General features: G+C 48.7%; 1 protein-coding gene and 1 long non-coding RNA gene across 2 annotated transcripts in view; both read left to right on the forward strand.

Moving 5' to 3' along the window:
* LOC148130016 (uncharacterized) overlaps positions 1–24742 on the forward strand; it is a 333127-nt gene that overhangs the window by 46446 nt on the left and 261939 nt on the right. The gene's annotated exons all lie outside the window — the stretch shown is intronic.
* EGR3 (early growth response 3) lies at positions 11304–18448 on the forward strand. Its single transcript, XM_026683984.2, has 2 exons — positions 11304–12119; positions 14223–18448. The coding sequence occupies exons 1-2, from the start codon at positions 11960–11962 to the stop codon at positions 15305–15307; spliced, it is 1245 nt and encodes a 414-aa protein (XP_026539769.1). The 5' UTR covers positions 11304–11959; the 3' UTR covers positions 15308–18448.

The following is a 24742-nucleotide window of genomic DNA, read 5'->3' on the forward strand; positions in this document are numbered from 1 at the left end:
CATTAAGAGCAGCAAACAGGGAGACAGGCTCACAGGGCCTGGTTTACAGGGATAAACTATAGTAAATTTACTATTGTATCCCACTCATTCACAGCAGGTGAGGGACAGCTTCCTACGACAGTGAGGGCTAACCTTTTCGACGTTGCGTGCCAAAATGCACCCATAATGCAATGTGCATGCAATCCCCCTCCTGTTTACCATTCCCCTCTCATGCACATATGACCCCCCCCACATGCATGCGCACCCCCCTCTGTACCCCATCTTGGGCCTAGTAGGCGGCGTGACCCTCCCGTGGCCTGTTTTTGCTCCCAGGAGGTTGCAGAGAGGCCTTCTAGGCCCAAAATGGGGAGCGGGGGGCGCGCGCTGCAGCCCTCTTGAGCACCCCACACACACATGCATACGCATCTTCTGCATGCCCCCCCCCCGGCGCATGCATGGGACAGACCTGAAAACTAGCTGGCCGGCAGGAGGCGCATGCACATGGGCAGTGGAGCTGAGCTGGGGCAGTGGCTCGCATGCCCACAGAGAGGGCTCTGTATGCCCCGTGTCACAGGTTTGCCATCAAGGTCCTAGGGCCGTGATGGCGAACCTATGCCACGTATGCCACAAGTGGCACGCAGAGCCATTTGTGCTGGCACGTGAGCCGCAGGCAAACTATGCGCGCACCTCACAGCCGATTTTTTTTTTCTGGTTGGTTTGAGGCCTTTTCCGGCCTCCCAGAGGCTTGGTAAAAGCCTCTGCAAGGCTTTTCAGGTTGAATGATAGGCCCGTTTTGTCACTTCCTGAAATACCGAAAAAGGCCTCAAACCAACCGAAAAATCAGCTGTGAGGCACAGTGCAGGTAAGGGGGTGGCGAGGGGGGGGGGAATTGCACGTGCTTGCACAGCGGGTGTGTGGAGGGGCGCGTGCATTGCATTCTGGGTGCCGGCACGTAAGTACACACTGGCGCACGTGCCATTTTTGACACAGGAACCTAAAAACGGTTAGCCAACACTGTCCTAAGGGGTTCTGCTTCCCTGGAGGCTTGTTTCAAGGAGATGTTCAGCTAAAGTAAAAACCAAAACTACGTAAAGCCTGTCCTAATTATTGAAGGCCCACAAAACAATACTTGCAATGAAACCTTAGGCCGCTTTTCAGGGTTCTGGTCATGCCCTTTTCCACAATACACCCATTATTCCACCACTAATGTTTTCACTTTTTTTATTTTTTACTCCACCCAGTGGTTGGCATTCCCATGTCAACTTAGCATATTACAACTTTCAGGAGACCGTTTTGCGAATCCCTTGCTTCAGATTTCTTCTCCGCCTACCATTCTTCACCTTCTACCGAACATTACCTTCCCGTCTCTGTTCTTGTACATACATCCCTGGTAATAACCCTGGCTGTGTTCCCGGAGAGTTCAAGTTCACAACTCCTATCTTTACGATCTGACATCAGGATGCTTGAGTTCTGTGACGAGCTCCTACCCTATCCCAGCTTTTCATTTGCAGATGGAAATTTAACACTGGACATTTTTCTTTGCATGCATCTGGCAACTCCAAGAAAGCAAGACAGCCCCGAGCGGAGGTGGTCTTCAGCAGGTATTCTGACCAGTTCTGAAGAACCAGTAGCGGAAATTTTGAGTAGTTCAGAGAACCAGCAAATCCCACCTCTGACTGGCCCCGCCCCCATCTATTCGCCTCCCATTAAGAGTCCCAGCTGATTGGCTGGGTCTCCTTTGGTTGCCCTGCACAAGAGAACGGAGCTGGAAAGCAGGTTATAGTGGGCTGGGGAGGGAGTGGGGATTTTGCAGTATCCTTCCCCTGCCATGCCCACCAAGCTACACCCACCAAGCCACGCCCACAGGTCCAGTAGTAAAAAAAATTGAATCCCACCACGGCAAGGAAGAGAGGAACAAAAGGGGAAGAAGTAGAGGAACAAAGGGAAGGAACCAGAGGTGGTATTCAGCAGGTTCTGACCAGTTCTGGAGAACCGGTAGTGTAAATTTTGAGTAGTTTGGAGAACTGGCAAATCCCACCTCTGACTGGCCCCGCCAATCCCATCTCTTCTCTGCCTCCCATTGAGTCCCAGCTGATTAGCTGGGTCTCCTTTGGTTGCCCTGCACAAGAGAACGGAGCTGGAAAGCAGGTTAGTGGGGTGGGGAGGGAATGGGGATTTTGCAATACCCTTCCCCTTCCACACCCACAGAACTGGTAATAAAATAATAATAATCCCACCACTGACCCCGACATTTAGGTGGGATTCTCAGAGGTTGTGCTTCATAATCCTAATAGTCCGTGGAAAAACCTGCAGCGATGGCTTTAAAACACAGGTGGCACCTCTATGATACAGAGAGATTTGACATATACCTGGACAAGCAGGTCAGTGGCTTTTACTTAAACGGCCTTGTTCTTTTCTACGGCAGCTGGTGGGGGAGAATTACGGTCCTCATATCAGCATTCTGGCAACATCTGAAGACAGACCATCCATCCATGGGTCTGTTCCTATATGATAACGGATGCTGGGACATCTTGGTTTACACACATTGCCATACGTTCTGTTAAAAATGTCAGCGTCCTCCCTCCAAGTTAGTCTAAATTGTTCTCAAGCTGTCACCGTTCGAGTTAAGCTTCACCACTTCTGCTAGGCGGTTGGCTTCCTTCTCAAGCCATGATCCTTGCATAAGCTGAATGGGCTACCTTAGAAAATAGTTTAGTTTAGCTTATTGTCATTGCACCTCATGCAACGACATTAAATGCCATCTTCAGTGTACATTATGACCATGAAAATAAACACAAACACACATCCTTCACATTCTATACATTGAATTTGAAAACCTCTGATACTGAATTAATATTGCACTATACAGCAGAATTCAAAACAGCTACTGCCCTGGGATAGCTGTTTTTCAGCCTCTTTGTCCTTGTTTTTATTGTCCTGTACCATCTGCCAGATGGCAATAGTTCAAAAAAAAAGGGGGTTCCCAGGATGAGATGGATCTTTGAGAATGTTTTGAACTTTCTTAAGGCAGCAGGAGCTATAAAGCTCTTCCAAAGAGGGGAGAGGGCAACCAGTGATCCTCTGGGCAATGAGGTTAACCCTCTGGAGTGCTGTCCTATCTGCCACTGTGCAATTGACAAACCAGACACGGGTGCAGTAAGTTAAGATACTCTCTATGGTGCAGCGGTAGGTCACCAGCTAGAAAAGTTGGGAGGGAGGCAGACCTGACACATAGGTTGCAGTTATTGTCCAGGAAAATTGACCTGCACAAATGCCACCAAAATTCCCTGCTACATAAAGGGCGAGTAGTCAGAAACTCTCTCGTTTTCCCCTTAGACAAACATACCAAATGCCCTGGCTGGATGTCCCGATATCTTAGCAGCAGGGGTGTAGATATACTCCAGTTGGTGTATTTTTTCTTTATAAATAGTTTTATTGTTTTGTATCACAAATTCCATTTCCATATTGAACAGTGTGTTTTCTAGGTGTCCAAAGGTCTCCAAATATAATCGTCATCATAATCATTATAATCATATACATTAACGAACATATATAAAATAATATCCAGCGTTATTAGAAAGTATACTATCTTCCATATTGGCACCAGTTATATATAACCATCAAAATATTTACTAGTCTTTCTTTTTTTCTCTCATGTAGTCCATATTTTCACATAAATCTTGGGTGAAGAAATCCTGGTATGATTTTGCCTTTGGGAAATTTATCTAAGCAAGGTTTCTTTTTTTAATTATTTATTTTATTTTATTTTAATTATAAGAATACAACACGGTGCAGCCGATCTGGCATTACAATTGTAATACATATATACATTTTACTTCATCAATTGCAATCTCCTTGTTTGATATTATTATTCTAATCATCATAGCTTGTTATGTTTTGACCTTGCCGCCTTCTGTGCAACTATTGGTAGAATTTGTTCCATGTTTCATAAGACTTAAGATTCTCCCTGAGCAAAGTCTCTTGAATACCTACTGATGGTACCCACCCAAAAAAAGCAGGAAGCAAAAACAACTGTGGTTTGCCAACAACAGGAAGACTTGTTGGCTACTTTTAGTATGTTGACCCACCGTGGGCCTCTGCCTTGGGCAACACCACCACTTCTAACCTCTTCCCTGAGCACGAGGAGCTGGCTGGGATGGCGACAGAGAAAGTTGAGAGTCTCAGTGGGAGGGAAAAGGGCCTCATTTAAATACTGCGAGACTTGGACTGGGGCAGTCCCAGCCACCACTAATAACCGCCCACCCCCCCTCCAGATCCTAGAAAGTCTTTTGAGCCAATACCTAGAATTGTCTTGTTACAGATGAGAGTGCAGGCGGTCTCTGACTTACAACAGTTCATTGAGTGGCCAAAGTTCCAACAGCACCGAAAAAAAAGCGACTTATGGTCGTTTCTCACAGTTGCAACTTTTGCAGCGTCCTGATCAAAATCCAGACGCTTGGCAACTGGTTCATATTGAGGATTGCAAAGTCGCAAGGTTACGGGATTCCCTTTTGCAAACTTTGGACAAGCCAAGTCAATGGGGAAGCCAGATTCATTTAATCAAGCGGGTTATTAACTTATCCACTGAATAGAATTCTTTATTGGCCAAGTGTGGTTGGACACACAAGGAATTTGTCTTGGTGCAAATGCTCTCAGGGTACATAAAAAGAAAAGATACATTCGTCAAGAGTCATCAGGTACAACACTTAATAATAGTCATAGGGTACAATAATAGAATGGAATGGAATGGAATGGAATGGAATGGAATAGAATAGAATAGAATTCTTTATTGGCCAGGTGTGATTGGACATATAAGGAATTTGTCTTGGTGCAAATGCTCTCAGTGTACATAAAAGAAAAGATACATTCATCAAGAGTCAAAAATCTTCAGGTACAACACTAAATAATAGTCATAGGGTACAATAAGCAATCAAATCATGCTAGGAAACAGTCAATATAAATCGTAAGGATACAAGGGACAAAGTTACAGTCACAAGTGGGAGGGGATGGGTGATAAGGAGTGATGAGAAGATTAACAGTAATAGTAGTGCAGACTTTGTAAATAGCTGGACAGTGTTGAAGGAATTATTTGTTTAGCAGAGTGATGGCGTTCAGGGAAAAAAACTGTCCTTGTGTCTAGTTGTTCTGGTATGCAGGGCTCTATAGCGTCGTTGTGATTCAATTAACAACTGAGGTAAGGAAGGTTGTAAAATGTTCGCCCAACAGATGTCTCACTTAACAACAGAAAATGTTGGGATCAGTTGTGGTCATGGCTACTTGTCATTTACGTGTTATAGCAGTATTTCTCAACCTTCGTCTCTTAAAGATTGGCGGACTGATGCTTAGAATTGTCCCAGCTTTGCTGGCTGGGGAATTCTGGGCATTGGAGTCCATCCATCTTCAAGAGACCGCTTTGTAATACTGTTCTTTTTTTCTTTCTTTCTTTTTTAATAAGGTGGGTCTATCTATTCAGGCTCTGATCAGAAGCTTCCTGAAAAGGAAGTCTCATTTGAGCAGAGTGGGTTGGCATAGCCAAGAAACATGTCAAAATTCAGCTGTCAAAGCTTGTCAAGCGGACAGCTTTTCCACTATAAATTTTCCTCTTGCTTCTCCTCCCCCTGGGCATGAGTACCACCAGGCAGTCTAAAATACATTGTGTGGAATGCCTCCCATGTAGTCATCACCAGGGCAGGCAAGATAAGCTAAGAAACAAAAAGATGGAGAGAACGGGATCCCTAGAGGCGAAGAAATGATTATTGATCAGGTTCAGGGCATTCGTGATAGAGACCTTTTTCAAAGCAGATTTTTTTTTTCAAAAAAAAAAAAAAAGGTCCTGATTTAAAAATATACAAAAATCAATGTTGACAACAGCAGTTTCCAAGGAAAGGCGCTTATTACCGACCATTTAATAAATGTTCTTTTTTCAATACAAACAAGTCTCAATATAATATCATTTTTTTAAAAGTCTATGGAGATTTTCAGGCATTCACACATCCATGTTATGGTGTTCCAAAATGCTTTTTCAAAAGGCAACTTAACTTTGTTTTTCCCATGCCATACCTCCCAAAGGTTTAATAATTAAAAAAAATCTTCAAGTGCGTGGAAATGGATAAATTAACTATGGAATTAAAAGGAAAGCTGACATGGAATACAATGCAAACATGGTATATCTGGATTGACAATAGACCTAAGAATAGAAAATATAAATAATGTATATAATAGTTATGAGGGTATGGAAGTAGCTTGTATTGAGATTGGACAGAATGTATAAATGTATATATATTGTCACAGTATTGTTCAATTATGTATAAACGGAAAAACCCAATAAAGTGTTGCAAAAAACAACAACAACCCAACAACTTTGTTTTTCCTTGAAGACGTTTCACTTCTCATTCAAGAAGCTTCTTCAGAATTGAAGAAGCTTCTCGGATGAGGAGCGAAATGTCTTCAAGAAAAAAAAAGGCCAGTTGCCTTTTGAAAAAACACCTTGGGGATATCTTTTTTTTTTTTTTTTAAATCTCTTAAGTTTACAGAGTCACTTCAATTATTTTTCATAATGGCTTTGGCCATCTCTTGCACAAGCAGAAACTACAAAACAATGCACACATACTTGATTCATAAATACCTTTATGATTTCATGATGCTTTTGATAACGGCTGCAGAATAACAATACCTTATAAAAGTATTGTTAACAATGAAACCAGTGTTTTGGCCTCCTCATTATGTAACAAACGCTGCAGCTGTTTACAGTTTGGGTTTGCGTTTGGACGTCTGCTGCGCATAACGCCCTTTAAAAAGAGTTTTATCGATCGGAGCTGAATCAATCAAGCTTTTGCACTTGCCATGGGAGAGCCCCATTCCCTTACGGGGATTACAACAGGTGGAAAGGACGCCAGGCAAATGAGATTTAAAGGCGCCCTTCTTGCAATGGGGAAAGCGGTGGAGAAGGGGCGGGGGGGGGCGTGAAGAAGAGACCATTTAGCCTCCTGCCTTAAGCAAGCGGAGAAAAGGGGGAAAATTTGCAGGCGGCGCTGCAAAAGTCACATTCGCCACTCTTCTTGCCTTCGCGGCGTTTTTTGAAGTTTGGCGCGCGCGCATGCGTGCCATTGCAAACCAGGCAATCTGCGCCGTTTTTGGGGGTGGGAGGGGTGGGGGCTGGCGGTTGGACGAGGCAATGGGGGTCCGTTTTCCCTCTGCAGCTTTCCCGGCTGCTCGGGGTTGCCAGGGGCGAGGAAGGAGGAGGAGGAGATGTGATGGAGAGCCGATTCCTCGCTTGCAACGCAATCTGGCTGCGGGGCGGCCCTGGGGAGCCCTTCCACGCGGGAGGGGGGAAGGGGATGCATTGCCCACGCCTTCGCTGGGCTGCTGCGCTTCTTCCTCCACACACCACACACACACACACACGGTTCCCTTTGCCTCCGGAGCCGGCTGTTCTCCCCTCCCCGGAGCAGGCGGCGCCTTGAAAGGCCGGCGGTTCCGCTCCCTTTTTCTCTTTCCACTTGTAGCAGACCGAGGGCTGGTTTAAGGGCGGGGGGAAGAGAGGAGAAAAATGCCACCCGGGAGCCGGAACCTGCCGCCAAATAAGGCATCCCCGGGCGGGGCCGGATCCTGGCCTTGTATGGCGCTTCCCCTCGGCTGCCGGCCCAGCCAAGCCCGCGGCTGCAAACGGACGAAGGCAGCGCGGGGCTCCCTTGGCTGGCTGGCCGCCCCCGCGATGCGCCACGACTAGCCCACCCTCTTCCCCAACACATACACACACACAGAGCAAACCCCACCACCCACCTCCCGTCTCCAGGCACCTGGCTGCACCCCCGGGGAGGCTTAGCTCAGTCTCGCCTCTTTGGAGCATCCCCAGTCGGGGGAGGAAGATTGGGGGGCATCCTTTCGCACCCTCCCTCCCTCCCCCCCTTTTTGCACATCTCACCCTCCCTCCCGGCTCCTGCTCCGCTCGCGGGCTTCTCTTCCCAGCACCAGCGCCTTCCGAAGCGCCGCTCCCGTTGGGAAGGCTGCGCTCAACGCCAGCCCGGAAGCCCCGCTGGCTGGCTCTCCTCCCTCCGCCCCCACGGCTTTGGGGGGTGGTGGGGGAAGGAAGTACTGTTGCTGCTGCTGCCTGTCTGGGTTGCAGCCGGTTGAACTGGCGGTCAGATCCAAGCTGAACTTCTTCGCGGCCGTTTTGGGTTCCCCCCGCTGCCCCTCGATGAATGCAGCTTTCTTTTCCCAATCCATTTGCGAAGGCGGCGAGCGGGTCTAGCACAGGGCTCCCCAAAGTGGGCTTTGCTGGCTGGAGAATCCTGGCCGCTGCAAGCCCACAAGTCTTAAAAGTTGCCAAGTTTGGAGACCTCTGGTCTACCATCTATTTATTTTTTTTTTTGGAGGGGGAGCGGCTTTTACCTCTCCTTCCCCCTTAGGAAAAAGGGACATCTCGAAGTTTTGCCCCACCGCTGCCTGCGACGGCTCGGAACCCCTTCAAAATTATCCGCCAAGCTCGTGGGGAGCAGTTCTCACTTTCTTCCTTCCCCCCCCTTTCCCCATCAACGCTGCCCTGAATTTCAGGTGGAGCGGAGGGCGGAGGATGGGGCAGCCTTCCCTGCGAAGTTCAGCCTTCAAAATCCCTGCTGTTGTTGGGGAAATGGTTTGCAACTCCCGAGAAGTTATCACACCTGCGCTGGTGGCACCCTTGTTTCTAGCTTAAAGCGGCGCTTATAATATTCCCGCGGGGGGGGGGGCTCCCCCCCACATACCTGCCTTAGAAGTGCTTTTCTTCCAACAACCACCTTCCTTTAAGGACAAGTCTAAGGGCGGTGCGCAGATGGCGGCTATTCCTTCTCCGAGTTACACAATAGTGCACTTCCACAGATAGTAGTATCCACTTGAAACACACACACACACACAAAAACACACCCCCGCGTCTCCCCCAAATCAATGGGCCTCGGAAGTCGGTCCGAGATTGCAACGCGACGCGTAGCCACTGAGTTGGAGCTAGGTGCTAGCTGGACTCTGTTGAAGTTAACGCCCGAGCAAAGGGATTCAGACAACTTCGAGAGATGCGGGGGGAGTAAGCAAGGTTGGTCGTGGATGAGACCTGCAAGGGGTGGGTGTGGGATTTAGCAACCCCCAAGTTTCTGGATCCAGTCCCGAAGAGGTTGCTAAAAACACTGCATGAAGTATTTTCATCGCCTCTGAGAGTGAACGTTACTGGAGAGAGAGAGGGGGGCAATAAAGTCACGACCTCGCATAGATGTTATCCGCAGTAAACAAAGAAGGTGCCACAATAAATATTTACGCCCGAGACCTGAAGACCTCTTACACACACCTGGAGGGGGAGGGGGGAACAGACTCCAGACCTTTACGGGAGACTCCTTCGCCTCCGACTGCCCCAGGCTCTCGGCCACCCTCGCCGCCGCCGCCCGCTCCCCCTTTCCCAAATCCAGGCTGCTTTCCAAGGCTGCCTTTCAACTCCACTTGCAGGGTTGAACCGTACGGCGCAGGAGTTGGGTAAGCGAAGCTGTTGCAACATATAATTTTTTCCATACATTTGCTACATACCTCGCAGGGTTTTTTTTTTTATTTCTTTCTTTCCAAATAGCATCAGTTGGCACACTTTGCACGAAACCACCTAATTACTGACGCCTCGCAAGTGCCAAACTTTTAAAAAGGGAGGGAGGGAGCGAGGGGGGAGGGGGAAACAGGATGAAAATCACACACACACAAAACAGTCCAGGGTTCCCCTATCTGAAACGGTTCCAAGTCTTGTCTTTACCGCGTATTAATTTAAAAGGAGAAAATATACCTTGGTGTGTGTGGGGGGGAAGGGGAAGGATTGCAGAATTAGGCGGCTGTAGTTTAATACCCCCACACACACACACTCTCCGTCCCCCGTAACTGCAGAAGTTGCGCGCCTGCTTGAAGCTTCTCTTGCTAACCTATAAACTCCCACGAAAACCCGAGCTCCGGTGCCCGACGCTGCTCTGGGCTTACCTCGCCTCTTCCCAAAATGCTTGGGCGCGTTAGGTCTACCTGCGAGTATCTAGCCCTGGAGAGGATTTCTCGGATGGTTTGCTAGCCGGTTTCTTTCTTCTTCGCCGTTTCCGTTTTTTTTTTGCTTAGCGGCCCGCGCTGGAAAAAGCTTTGGAACCGGGAGGAACGACTCGCCATCCTCACGATGCCGCCAAGGTCTGTGGTGGCCCCTTGAGCCCAATGGCGCTCTCCCTTAAACCTTTTCGCTATCTCGCGGGGCCGTTCCGACGACAACGTGGAGGGGGGGCAGGAGAAAGCCCCCCCTGGGCCCATCCTGAGGTGCTTTGGAGGAAAGGTAGGAGGCTAACTCATGCGTAACGATAGCAAAGCGTCTTGGCCACGTTGCTCTCCCTGGCATGTCGGTTAACTTGTAGTAGAACTTGTAGTAGGATAGATGAACTCAAGGGGCCCGCGTCAGTCAACCTCGCAGGGTTGTTTAGGATTGAGCGCTGCGCAATGGGGCGGGGTATGTGTCTTCAGACTATCCCGTATACTTGTAAGAACCCCCCAAAAAAAAAAAAAAACGAGGCACGGCTGTAAATACTGAATGGTGGTTGAAGCAGCCTTTTCGTTTTATCGTTAACGGCTCCCTCCTCAGGAAAGAAACTTACCGTCTTGAATAAATACCTCGGCACGGTCTGTCTTTTTAATAGAACTTCCTAAGCAAGTGACAGGGGGTCTGTGGGGAACAGCACGGCCACCAACGGGGGTCTTTGGCGGCGTTACGAAGTGAGTCCTCTGGGGGGGTGAGGCAAGCCTGCCCCGGCGCCCCCTTTAACGCCTCTGCCTCCCCTCTCCTGGTCTTTGAAGGAGGAGGGAGCGCGCCAAGGCCGAGCATGAAACGGCCGCCTGGTGCGCGGTTCGCCAGCCAGAAGAGGCGACGCGGGTTTTAGCCAAGGGGGCGCCCCCGCCAAATGCCCACGACCGAGCGCCCGCGCGTCTCTTGCTTACTGCCTCCTCTTACTTCTCCTCCTCCTCCTCCTCCTGTCCCGAAGCCGAGCCGGGGCTCCACAGCGGCCAGCGAGGACGCTCTCCAGCCGATGCGCTGGGATTAAAAGCCGCCGGATCGCGCGCCGCCCCCCGTTTGCGGGCCAGGGGATGCTTCCCAAAGGCGACCCCTCCCCGGCCTCGCGTGGGGGTGGGTGGGGGCGGAAAACGCGACCGCCTGGAGAACCCCCCAAAAAACCCGGCCCGAGCGAAGCCGGCGACCCCGGGGCTTCCCAGCGCTGCGCTCTTTCGGCGGAGGGCTCGGGCTTCGGGTCCGCCCCAACCCTCGCGGCGCGGCTCCGGCTTTGACTCTGCCCGGCTTCCTGCTCGGCGAAAGGTTCCATTGTGACGTCGCGGCTTCGGCTCGGCTTTGTCTGTCCATATATGGGCATCTACGTCATGGAGCTTTTCCCTGGCTCACATAAATAGCTGGTGGATTTCCCTGGCGGAGCATTTGGGCTGCAGCGAAGCGAGCCGGCTGAGCGGGACACGCGGGGCGAGGAAAAGCCGCCGAAGGGAGCGGAGCGAGGCTTGGAGAAGGAGGGAGGGAGGGAGGAGGCGGTGGGGGGTGGGGGGGGGGCAAGGCACGGATTAAAAAGCTCCCACCGTCGCCTTCTACGCGCACCTTTTCTGCAAAGGAGCCCGGCTTGTGTCCTTCCTCCTCCTCCTCCTCCTCCTCCTCCGCCAGCCAGGAAACACCTTCAAGGGATCTACCGAGGATTGCGCGCTCCCCCTTTCCCCGACCCACCCACCCACCCCCCCTTCCTCCGCCAACCGGTCCTCCCCCGTCCGCACCTCCCCTTCCCCTCCCCTCAACTTTTCTCTCGCCCGATCTCCTTCGCCCGGATTTGCCATTCGGATGTCGCCTTGTTTGGAGTCACTTTGAACCCCCCGGTGGCGCAGCGGCGGCGGCGGCGGCAGCAGCAGCAGCCTCGGTCTCTCCTCCTCCTCTTCCTCCTCCTCCTCCTCCAGTGCTATGACAGGCAAACTCGTGGAGAAGCTGCCGGGGACCATGAACGCTTTGATGAACCAGTTGCCTGACAATCTGTACCCGGAGGAGATCCCGAACTCCTTGAACATTTTCTCCGGCAACGGCGAGGCGGCGGTGGCTCACTATAATAACCAGATGGCGACAGGTAAACGAGGCAGGGAGGGAGGCGAGGCTTGGGGGAAGGGGAGGGGAAAGGGGGCTGCGAGGGAGGGAGGGGGAGAAACGTGTGCTTGCCGTGGGGGGTAGCCGGGGAGGGGAAGGGAGCTTTACGCCGGCGGAGAGGCCGAGGCTGAGCCTCTTTCGGCGCAAAGAGAATGGCAGGAGGCAGAAACTGGAAGGTGAGGGGGGGGAAGCTGCTGGAGGCGGCCAGAGGGGTCGGGGGCCTAAGCAGCTCCGTTTTCCCGTCCTGGCCCCCAGACCGAGGCCTCCCCTGCTGTTGTCGGCGCGCCTCTGGCCGTGGGAACAAGTCTCCTTCTCCCCCCGCGTACTCTTTCTACGCGCTTCTATTCTTGTGTACGTGTGTGTGTGTGTATGTGTGTTTCGTCCTTCCCCGTGTGCCGCGGCTTCTCTCTGGGTGGCACACAGGCTGCCATCCATCGCTGCGCTGGCATGTCGCCCCCCACTCCGCACGCCACCCCTCCTCCTCCTCTCTTCGCTGCTACATCCATCATGTCGGAATCGGGAGGGGTGGAGAAGTGCGCGAAGGCGACCCTCCTGTTTTCTTAAACTGGGGGTGGGGGGGGAGCCTTGGGCTGGCGAGGATTCCTCGAGGCAGAGAGGTGGCTGCGCGGGCAAGGCAGGGCAGAGCAGCGAGGAGAGGGCAAGGGGGAGGCACAAAGCGGGGACGGGGGCTTCGTCCCCGCCTCTCCCCCACCACCGGTTTCCCTCTTCCCGTTGCAGGAGCCCTTGGGCTGCAGCTGAAATTGACGGGCTTCCTTTTGGGGTGCCTCTAGGGAAGGAAGGTGTGGGGTGACCCAGAGGTCAGGGGCATTGGCTCCCCTTTTTTTTTCTTCCAAGCCGGAACGGACCAGGTTCGTTTCGGTTTAAGCCTCGCCCCCTCTCCCTCCCCGCATCTTCTCTTCCTTGGATTAGCCAGCCCCCCTCCTCCTCCTCCCCCAAATCCTTTCGCCACCAGCGCTCAGGGAGAGTGGAAAACACACACACACACACACAAACACCAGCTTCCCCTCCTCCCTTTGTAGTTTGCATAACTGGCCTCGGCGCAGAAATCTCTAGCAAGTTAGATAAAGATCTCTTGGAGGTCCCCGGCCGCGTCGGTGGGGTGGGGAAGAGACAGGCAGACCAGGTCGCTTTCGGCAGCCTGAGAACTTCAGGTACCTGCGCTGTTTCCCCGACCTCCGACACGCAAACTCTTGGGGCTCCTCTCGTCCGTCCACTTGAAGCACCGGTCAGGCTCTCTTGCCCGGCGACTGGCGGCTGTAGCCCTACCCAAAGGAGAGCTGGGAAGGAGGACCTCACCCTGGCTCTGGCCCCGAGACGCGCCCTTTTTGAAGGCCGCAAGAGAACGGCCTGCGCAGCCGAGGAGGCGGCGGTCCTTTTGGACAGGTACAGGTGCTGAGCTACCCTCGCACGCACGCCTCCCTGGGTTCTCTACACGCGTGTGCCGACAAGGGCTGTGCGAGCGCTACTTGTGGGTTTTCTTCCTAGCGTTGTGCCTCGCCTCTCGTGTGTGTGTGTGTGTGTGTGTGTGTGTGTGTGTGTGCGCGCCTCGTCTTTACGTCCAGCGAGAAGGAGCGAGAGAGAGAGAGAGAGAGCGGCGCTCCAAGGGCAGCTTAGCCTGCTTGGGCGACCCCCGATCCCTGGCCCTTGCGAGGGAAAGCGGGGTGCCTTCCTCCCCAGCGCCCCCTCCTCCCCCCGCAGTGTGCCTGTCTTTGCGTCTGTCCGTAAGCAAGTTGAGCCTCCAAAATTCTTCCCCTCCCTACTAATCGAGCGCGAGGGCTCCGCCTTCCGCGGCCTCCTGACGCCGGCGCCTTTCCTATCCTTCTCCTGGCGCGCAAGTCCCGGGCGCTTGAGCGCAGCGCTTCCCCTTTGGCTTCGCGAGGAGGGGGGGGTCGGGTCGGGGAGTGGGGTGCGAGGCTTCTTGGCCAAGCGAGAGGGGCCCCTTCCCTCCCTCCCCTCGTCGGCCAGGTTTCCCCTCCTTTCTCCTGGCCCCCAGTCGCTCACCTTTTCTCTCTCTCTCTTTCGCCCTCCTTCCCTCCCCCGTTTCTCTCCCTCTCGCCCCTCGCAGATAATGTTATGGATATTGGTTTAGCCAACGACAAAGGCGGCCAGGACTTGTCCTCCTACTCGGGCTCCTTCCAGCCCGCTCCTGGGGGCAACAAGACGGTGACTTACCTGGGCAAGTTCGCCTTCGACTCGCCCTCCAACTGGTGCCAGGACAACATCATCAGCTTGATGAGCAGCGGCATCCTGGGAGTGCCGCCGCCTTCCTCCAGCGCGCAGGCCTCGACGCCGGGCAGCATGGGGGTGCAAGTGCAGAGCCAGGCCGAAGTGGACGGCATGTACCCGGCGCTGCCCCCTTACTCCGCCTGCAGCGACCTTTACTCGGGCGACCCGGTCTCCTTCCACGACCCGCAGGGCAACGCCGCCGGCTTGGCTTACCCAGGAGCGCAGGACTACCCAGGAGCCAAGCAGGCCGGCGGCGGCCTGGACGGCAACCTTTTCCCCATGATCCCGGATTACAACCTCTACCACGGGCATCCCAACGACCTGGGCGGCCTCCCGGAGCACAAACCTTTCCAGAACCTGGACCCGATCCGGGTCAACCCGCCTCCCATCACCCCACTGGAGACCATCAAGGCCTTCAAGGACAAGCAGATCCACCCGGGCTTCGGCAGCCTGCAGCCCCCGCCGCCGCCGCCGCTCACGCTGAAGCCCATCCGGCCGCGCAAATACCCCAACCGGCCCAGCAAGACGCCTCTCCACGAGCGGCCGCACGCCTGCCCGGCCGAGGGCTGCGACCGCCGCTTCTCGCGCTCCGACGAGCTGACGCGGCACCTGCGCATCCACACGGGCCACAAGCCCTTCCAGTGCCGCATCTGCATGCGCAGCTTCAGCCGCAGCGACCACCTCACCACCCACATCCGCACGCACACCGGCGAGAAGCCCTTCGCCTGCGAGTTCTGCGGGCGCAAGTTCGCGCGCAGCGACGAGCGCAAGAGGCACGCCAAGATCCACCTCAAGCAGAAGGAGAAGAAGGCCGACAAAGGATCCTCCTCCTCCTCTTCTTCCTCGACGGGCCTCGGCCTCGGCGGGCCCTCCGGCTCGCCCGCCGTCTCCGCCTTGGCCCCCGTGGTGACCACCTGCGCGTGACGCTGCCGCCCCCGCCGCCCCGACGACTCCCAGTGCCTCCCGAGCCAGGCTGCCTTTGGTTGCGACCTGGCGCAAAAGCCGCGCAGCAGGAGTGGCTGCTGGCCAAGTCCTGCTCGGGCCCCCGTTTGAAGGCGAGGGGGAGGTGTGTGTGTGTGTGTGCGCGCCCGCTTCCCGTCGCCAACCGGCGAGTTGCTGGTTGGGAAGGATTGAACTTTTCCGCCCGGATGGATCGCCTTGATCCTAAAAGCGGTTCAGATGGAGTTTGGGGGGAAGCTGCGCCCCTTCTCTCGGAGGAACTGCCGGAGGGGGTGATTATTGGGGGAGGGGGAAGGTGGTGTTGGGCTGGCTTGGATCTGGCTTTGACACGTGTCAATGTGGGGCAGGCGGCTGGAGAGAGACGGGGCGTCCCCCTGGATTCTTTCAGCCACCGGACGCCCCCTCGCCCTCCCTCCCCCCCCGCCAGAAGGCGCCCTTCCCCCTAAGCGTCCCCTCTTTCTTCTCCCTGGGGAGGGGCACCACAGCGCAGTGCCTGCTGCCCGTGGAGACCGTGTCTGCCTGTATGCGTGTGCCTGTGCGTGGAAGTGTGCGTGCGCGTGCCCGCGTCGGCCCCCTTTGACTTGAACTGGACTGTTTGCACCCTAGAATTGACCCTTCCTTTCCCATACCAGCCACTCTTATCTTCTCTCCCCCCCAATAACTGAGAGTTACTGGGAGAGAGAAACCCCAAGGTCGCTTTTGCATCCGCCCGCCCCCCCCAAAAAAAGTCGCTGGGTCCTTCCAAGAAACGCGCCGGAGGGGGGGGGGGACTGGGCTGGCTTCTCTCCTCTTGCCTCTCTCGAGTTCTCCCTGGTTTCCAAGATCGGTGGTGATCCCCCTTTTTTCTGCTTGTCCCGGGCTGCTCTCCTCTCCCTTTCCCCCTCCCCTCCACCCCAGGTTGACATGATGTAAGTCCCCCCACCCAGATCAAAGCAAAAGGCCAAACTGCAGCAGCCCCTTTTCTCCTGGCTGTCCTGCCTTCCTTCTGACCCTCCACTGCCCTGGCCACTCGGAGGGGGATCTGAAATGGCCGACCATCCTCCTCCTCCTCCTCCATAGAATAGAATTAGAATAGAATAGAATAGAATAGAATTCTTTATTGGCCAAGTATGATTGAACACACAAGGAATTTGTCTTGGTATTTGGTCTTCTTTTTCTTCTCCTCCTCCTCCTCCTTCCTCCTCCTCCTCCTCCATAGAATAGAACAGAATAGAATTCTTTATTGGCCAAGAGTGATTGGACACACAAGGAAGGAATTGGTCTTGGTATTTGGTCTTCTTCTTCTTCTTCGTCTTCTTCTTCTCCTCCTCCTCCTCCTTCTTCTTCCTCTTCTTCCTCTTCCTCCTCTTCTTCTTCTCCTTCTTCTTCTTCCTCTTCCTCCTCCTCCTCCTCTTCTTCTCTCCTCTTCCTCTCCTCCTCCATAGAATAGGATAGAACAGAATAGAATTCTTTATTGGCCAAGTGTGATTGGACACACAAGGAATTTGTCTTAGTATTTGGTCTTCTCCTTCTCCTCCTCCTCCTCCTCCTCCTCCTCCTCCTCCATAGAATAGGATAGAACAGAATAGAATTCTTTATTGGCCAAGTGTGATTGGACACACAAGGAATTGGTCGGTATTTGGTCTTCTTCTTCCTTCTCCTCCTCCTTGCATTGGGATCCTTTAGTTAGAAATTGTCAGATCTGGGCATTGTGGCTGGGCATTGGGTGACCTAAAACCTTGGAGGGAGGAAATAGTTGAGCTACTCCAAACTGTAATTTCCCCCAAGGGGAAGAAGCCAAGGGACAAGAACTAACAAAAGGCTCTTTTGGATTATCAGGCCAATCCCCCCCCCCCTCTCCCCTCAGGTCATTCACTCACTGATGGTACCCATGAATGTAGTGGCTGGAGAGAGCCCGCCCCCTCCCCCAAATGATATTGAGAGGGGGAGGGCTCCCTTCAACTTCCATCTCCCCTGAATGTATTCTCGATCCTCTCCCTCTCTTCATTTTCCTCCTGGGATTTGGATGCTTCGGGGAGATCCATTGGGTAGGGGGTCTTGTTTTAGAGGGTCACTTTATGCACTCCACTACCCTTCAATACCTTTTTCAAAGCACTGTGTGCTTGCGTGCATATGAGTGTGTGTGTGTGTGTGTGTGTTTGAGTGTGTGTAGTGCATGTATTCAATGCAGCCGAGCTATGTAAGTGTTCAAACCACTCTTCTACAAATTGATGAAGTGGAGGGCATAGATTAGCTATTTCCAGATCCTTCTAGCTCTCCCTGGAAATGTCATTTTAAGAAAGAGGGCTACTCTGTAAGAATTTGGGGTGGCTTTTTTTAAGGGGGGGGGACCCATTGTTTTCAACAACAAAAATGCAGGATAAGAAAACCAGTGTTTTAATGCATACTTTTTATAATGTTATTTTTGGGAGGGTTTTGTTCTGTTTGGGGATCATTTAAACTGAAGGGGGGAGAAGTTTTGTCTTTTCCCCCTCTTCTTCCGGTACGTGCATGTCATTGCATGTCTTGCTCTCTCTCTCTCTCTTTTTTTTTTCCTTTTCCTTTTGTTTGTTTTAATAAAAATGCTCAGATATTTAAGCAAAACAATGATAATAATTATTAAAAAAAACTTGTTGCCAAAAGGTTGTGTTTTATTCAGGTTTGATGTCTGCATGTTTTTAAAAAGAAAAACTACATCAGAAACATTCTCAGAGAGAAAAATGCAGTCTAATTTATGTGAAACAGAAAGAAACAAAAAAAAATCAGGTTTAACTACAAAAATCTAAGGGAATGCTATTTTTTTGGAAGACTTTTGTATAAAGTTGAGTACTTAAGGGGAAAAAGACAAATCAGATGTAATATATTTTGTGGATGTTTTTATTTCTTGAATTTATAGTACCTTATACTAAGGTTAAAATGCTTGATATTGTGGGGATAAAAGTGATAATTTTCACACACACATTTCATTTGCTCAGTTGTCATATTGTAATGCAAATATGATGGTTAATGCAGAGAACATTTTAAAGGGGGGAAAAATCAGAATTATTGAACAGATGTATTGTTGTACCCTTTGCACTGTGAGCAAATGCTAATGCAGTAAATATATTGTGTTTGCTGACAATCAAATCCTTGTAGTTAATATCTTTATTGGCTTTTTTTCCCCTTTCTTTCTAAATATTGGGAGATAATAGATACATACATGTTCCCTGCGTTTGAAAAACACCTTGGCTATGTAAAGGAAGGAATTGCATGGTTACCAATGGGAAGTTAGACTCTCATTTTTTTCTCTTGCTTCTTGCATTACTTTAGACCTGGGTATCTTATGTTGGGCTGTTGGTTTGAGGATTAGTATAGGTGCAGTTTATTGTTCAGAATAGAAATATCTGAGGGATAGGAAAAACCACAGCTAGGCTACAATCCCATTTAAGCTTCTTTGCAAGAAATGGAACTTATTTCTCAAACAATTTCACTAAAACTCAGTTTCTTGATCTCAGTTATGTACGTCTTTGTCCTAGAATGGTGCTAATGGCTCTGGTGCCATCCTCAATATGTCCTTGTGAATTGATAAGTTTCTTGCTATCCTGTTTTCTGAAACTCAGGCTGTTTTCTGGACACCCCCTTGTTCTATCTCAACTTGCCTGAGTTTTGTAGTGTTTAGGCACAGGCATTCTTGTCCTAAAGCATTCTGAGATAAGGTTTACTTTATCCCTACCTACTTTCTCTTTTTGGTCCAAGAGTTTAGTGGACACTGTATGTGAGAATCCATGACTACACACGTCTTGCTCTTAATTGAAGAGAAACATTTACATACCCCCCAAATCTGAAGTAGTTGGTAAAGTTTAGTTGTGAATACTCTGCCTTGCTCAAAGTCCTGTGGTTTCAGATTGAAAAGAAGAAACAGGAGAACATGACTATTCATGGGCAGACTTGGGAGGGTTAAAAATATCCATGCATTTTCTTTACAAATGGCAGCAGTAGCTATGGAAGGATGGAGGAAAGGGATGTTCATTAGAAAGCTGTAAGAAAACAATAGGCTGTCTGAACTATATCCAGCACAGCATACAGAAGGCAGTGGTATCGTGGTCATTTCATGGATATTTTTTAATGTGCTCCAAGAAAGTTAGAAGGAAGGCGCCCTAGCAGGTCAAATATTATTTGGTGATTTAACCTAGCTCATGCTTGATAAGGATTGGCCAGTAATGACATTTCATTGCAGCATTTCTTAATTGCCCAATGTAAGAGCAATGGAGGAGAAATCCTGAGACCTATAAATGCATAAATTTAGCTTATCTGCTGACATGTTAAGCTTAGAGTAGTTTATTCTCAGGATTGTTTTCTAGGGTTACAAGAGCTGAAATGTTATGACTTGGGGCAGTATTGGAAGGCTATTCATAAAGTGACCATGATGTTACGTAGCCGCCATTCAAAATCAGATCTCTGTGGTGCATGTCTGAAATGCTACTTATTTGTGGGGAAAACCTAGCCCCTTTGCCCATTGGAAGAGATTAAGCCAAAAGTTTCCTTCCTACTTTGTGAAACGTTGGGCCTTTATAATTACCATGGAAAACATTTTGCTGATGAAAGTTCATTCTAACATGCAGCATTTCCATTTCCTTATTCTCTGAAGGGTGCAGCTTAAATGGCAATGGCTTTTGATGATCATCTAAATCAGTGTTTCTTCAAGTGTGGTTCCAGGATATCTGAAGGTATCCCAGGGCCTTTTCAAGGGGTCTTTAAACTTGACAGCTTTAAGACTTGTGGATTTCAACTCCCAGAATTCCTCCTCCAGTCATGTTAGCTGGGGAATTCTGGGAGCTGAAGTCCACAAGTCTTAAACTTGCCAAGTTTGAAGACCCTTGGCCTACAAAATGAGGATTATTTGCCTGTCTACATTGAAAGCTAATACAAAATTAACATTCCATAAAACCATTGAGAAAAGCAGTTGCAGAGGCAAATACATCTGTTTTAATTTTTAATATGTTAAATATTGATAAATATAACCTATACAAACAAAAGCTTGGGGGGGGGTGTCTATCATGATTTTTTAAAAGTGGGGTCCTGAGAGAAAAAGATTTGAGAAACACTGATTTGAGCTATTCTATGGAATGGCTTTTACTGGTTGATTCCCAGTATCAGATATTGAGGCTGAAATAGATCCACTGCTTACCCAAAGTTGCTGGGAATCTGTCTCTAAATGCAGGATTTAGTTGATGATTCTGTGCCCTTCTTTTCTCTCTGGTCATGAGAAAACTCTCCCATTTTGTATTTCAGAAAAATTAAATCTCTTGTCTAGTTCAACCATATGAACATAGAACATTTTTGAGGATGGATTGCATATATCCAAGTTGTTTGACTTAACGGCAGTTTTCCAAAACAGTATTTCTGTTTTTATTATTTTTCAAATGTTGGACAACAATTCCCAGATGTTCATTTTGGCTGGGCATTCTGGGAGGTGTAGCCAAATTGTTTTTGAGATTAAATTGGGAAAAACTACTGTAGAGGCTCAAGACAGTTTTGGAGAGTTTTGACTAAAGAGATGGAAGCTTCAGGCTTTTTGGAATACTGTTTAATATATATAATACTGAGTTTTCCCCTTTTCTCATCACTGACTGAAAAAAGGACCCAGTCCTTTTATATGAATTTTAATAAGTCATGTTTAATTTCAGTCATCTGTCCATACATGTTGAATCAAAAGAAAAATCAGTCAATGCTTGAACATACAGATTTTAAAATTATCTGTCTGTCTATCTATCTTTCTATCTATTTGTCTGTCTATGCTTTTATTATGGGAAGAAAACCTACATATGCACATTTTCTTCAGTGGAAAATGGGATTCTAAAGTTAGAAGATCTCTCTCCTATTCCCCTCTCCTCTTGCCCACCTCTTTCCAGAATTTATAGTCTGTTCCTTACTCCTTTTTCTAAAGAACCATTTAAGCACAGTTGATTATATATAAAACGAACACTTTGGGGTTGTGGCTCTGTAGACTTGTACAAGGTTTATTTAACATATTTTATCGTTTTGAATTCCCTTCAATGTGCATTCTCTGAAGATAATCAGAGTATGTCACAAAATATTAGTTATTATTATCCATTCTGTTTTGGCCAATGAGAATGTATTAGAAGAAATATTGGTACTTTTGCTGACATTCAGGTGCCTAAGTGAAAAAAATTTTAAAAACAAAAAAAAATAAACTTGCATATTCCCTCCCCTTCCCCTTCCCTTCTTATTCTTATATGTGAACTGATAATTGTGCTTGTAGTTTCAAATGTTTAAGTAGACTCCATTATATTATACAGAGAAGTACACATTTCTGGAAAGGGAAGAGGATTGTTTACTGAAGGAAAAAGGAGAGGGGGAATTTAGCATTTTGGTTAACAAGCCATCGTCTCTTCTCTTTAAACAGAATCAAATATCCTATCCATCTTTGAGAGTCAGTATCACTCTTTCTTAAGACAACTCACATGGGACTGGTTTGTTCCTTATCACATTCTTATCTTATCCCATTTTTCCCCATTTAAAGTCAGCTCAGGTATGGTTAACATGCAGATAATTGGCAGCCTGGAATTCCATGTGTCACCTCAAAGCAGAAAGCAAACCAGTAGTCCTTCATTATGGCCTGCCAACTATTTTACTAGCCCTTATTGTTTGCAAACCTTAACAAAAATTGCTGGACACTTAATGGACCATCTTATGTACTAGTAAAGTGATGGAGAACAATGGCCCCTTTATGACCTGTGGATTTCGACTCCCAGAATTCCTGAGCCAGCCATACTGAATTCTGGGAGTCGAAGTCCACAGGTCATATAGGGGCCATCCTTCCCCCATGCCTGACTCAGTAGGATATATTCTTACTGAAATATAGAATACCTGTCTTGTCCACTATGGTCTAGTAGAGAAAACAATAAGATAAAAATGTGGGTACCCCCAGAAATAAATAAATGATTTATCCCAAATAAAGAAAGAAAGTTCCCTTAACACTTGAGAAACTATCTTATAATTAGTGCCTTAACAAAATATTTTATCTGAAACTATTTAACTTGGCCTTAGCTTTTGAGAAAGCGGCTGTCACCTTTCCTTCATCGCCTCTAGAGTCCCCACAGCTATTAATTCTATTTGAAATTTTGCCATTAGTAATTACAATTATATTTTTAATAACGGGAGAATGAGAAGAATTCACCACTGGGCCTTTGGCTAGTTCTTTTGCTTTTTTTTGTTCCTGATAGCATTACATGACATAAATGTGAAAAGTTCTGAACCAGATGTTGAGGGTTTTTTTTGGTTTTTTTGCCTGCCATACCCATCATTTTACTTTATAATTTTTGGTTTTAGTCTGCTCTGCTCTAGCTCTTTTTTTTCCTCTGAAAATAACAGAGGGAAATAAATTTTGGTCAAAATGATGCTGTCATCTGACCAAGAATTAAAATAGCCAGGAATACAACATTAGCTGCACTATCTTTAAAAAAAAGGATACAATAAAGAGAATCACGAGGAAGCTGCACTATTTTTAGCTAAGATTTCCAACAAACCTTGTTTCACTCTCACTTCTTAATATATTTAATAGCCTCTTAGTCCTTTATTTATTATTTCTGCTTTGCAAGTCTGTCATATTTTGAAATTATTTCTTACGGGCCGTCCCTGTTTATACATAGACCTAATTGAAGAGATGCCATTCTTCAGCTTTGTTTACAGTTGGAATAGGCTGGATTTTAGTTTCGAACCCTTCAGATCCTTCTGCATTAATCCTTTGTCTTCTCCAAGTATGCCTTCTTTGCATTGTCTCACAGTGTAATTATTATGCTCTGTACCTGCTTGTCCAGATTGCTAATAAATACACCTGGCCCTAACCCTTATCCCAGCAGTTCTCTTCTTCAGGATACCTCCCTGGCATCATGCAATAGCATTGTAGCAGCCCTCCTCCTCTGCTCTGCCAGCATCTTCCTGCTCATTTGACATGTTTTGCATCCAAGCCAGCTTAAATTAACATCCCAGTTGCAGCTTCAGGAGCAATCTCATAACCAATTCCCTACTACAGCAAGGATATAAATATGACCAGCTTTCTGTTTCATGAAGGTTTAGATACCAAATGGAAATCTACTGAGAACAAAATTGATCCTATTGATCCATTTCAAAAGGGCTTTCTTTTCATTTTTATTATGTTGGAGATGGAGATCATCGTCCATATAATTGTGCAACATCAGCTCTTGCCATGCCATCAAGAAGCATACACTTTTCAGGAGAAATGTAAGCCATGTTTGTATGTGGCTAGTTGCAACTTTCATTGTCTCCTTTTCTTATCAGATCTCTTTAAAGAAGAAGAAGGAGGTATGAGGGCATCTACAGCTTGCTTGCAGAGATTAAATCTTGCCTATATATTCTTGATTTCAAAAGCATGTCGTCTGAATCTGCCCAGCATAGCTAGACTTCTGTTTTCCTTCCCAGAACCAGAATTTCTTAACATTCAGGTTTGCTATAAAATCGCTTTCTTTAAAAGTCTCCCCTTGGACTTCTTGGTGGGACAGAGGGATCACAAGCCCTTCTTTTATTTTATTTTTTTCCTTCTTCCCGAATATCATATGTCAGTATCACCAGTTTTCTCTTTGCCAATCCACACATTTAAACCGGTTGTATTTCAGCTCCTCCGCCTTCTCCCTCCAGGCCAATTTCATCACGGATGTGCAACATTCAAATCTCGATCTGTCACCTGACTTCATACCTGATTGGCACCCTCCTCTGCCCCACCTTCCTGCCGTTTATCCTTCTCTCTTCCCTATCCATGTCAGTCTTCAGTTTCAGGTGTTTACTCTCAGCTCATCTGTTTATGTAACACTTGCACTTAAGCTGAGCCAGAACTTCTGGTTAAAAAGGATTTCTTCACTGCTCCAACCACTCTTCTAGCTAAAGGTTTTCTCTCTTTTATATATAGCACTGCCTTCATCTGGCTTTTTCATAAGCATCTCATTTTTGCCTTCCCAACTGCACCTTCTTCCCCATCCAGGCCTCCTCCTTCCTGTTCCTATTACATGCAGGGTTTCACTCAGGCTGTTTTGGAACTGTGTGTAAGCTCTAAACCCCGCGTCCCCTCCCTGACACATAGCCTGCCCATTGTATTTTCTTTGCTGTGAGCGTCTCACATTTTGCACTAAGACCATTCCAGCAAGAGCTCTCCTGAAACCTTATGGCTACACCTACTTTTATCCCCTTCTTGCCCTCTTCATTCATCACGGCTGTGACTTCCCACTACCACAATGCCCTCACAGTTTGTTTTTTTCCCCTAGTGCTCTCACCTCTTATGCAGGAGTGAGGTTTCCTCCAGACTCTCTTCGTTGTAAAAAAAATACTAAAATCAAAGGTAGAAAAGAAATGCATCAACTCAGAGCTTCTAACCTGTCTGCCATCTTGAGCTCCACACTCTCAGTT

This window comes from Notechis scutatus, chromosome 7 (assembly GCF_049901735.1).
Source record: "Notechis scutatus isolate UNSWTSFEM ecotype Mainland chromosome 7, rNotScu1.2, whole genome shotgun sequence".
NCBI lineage: Eukaryota > Metazoa > Chordata > Lepidosauria > Squamata > Elapidae > Notechis > Notechis scutatus.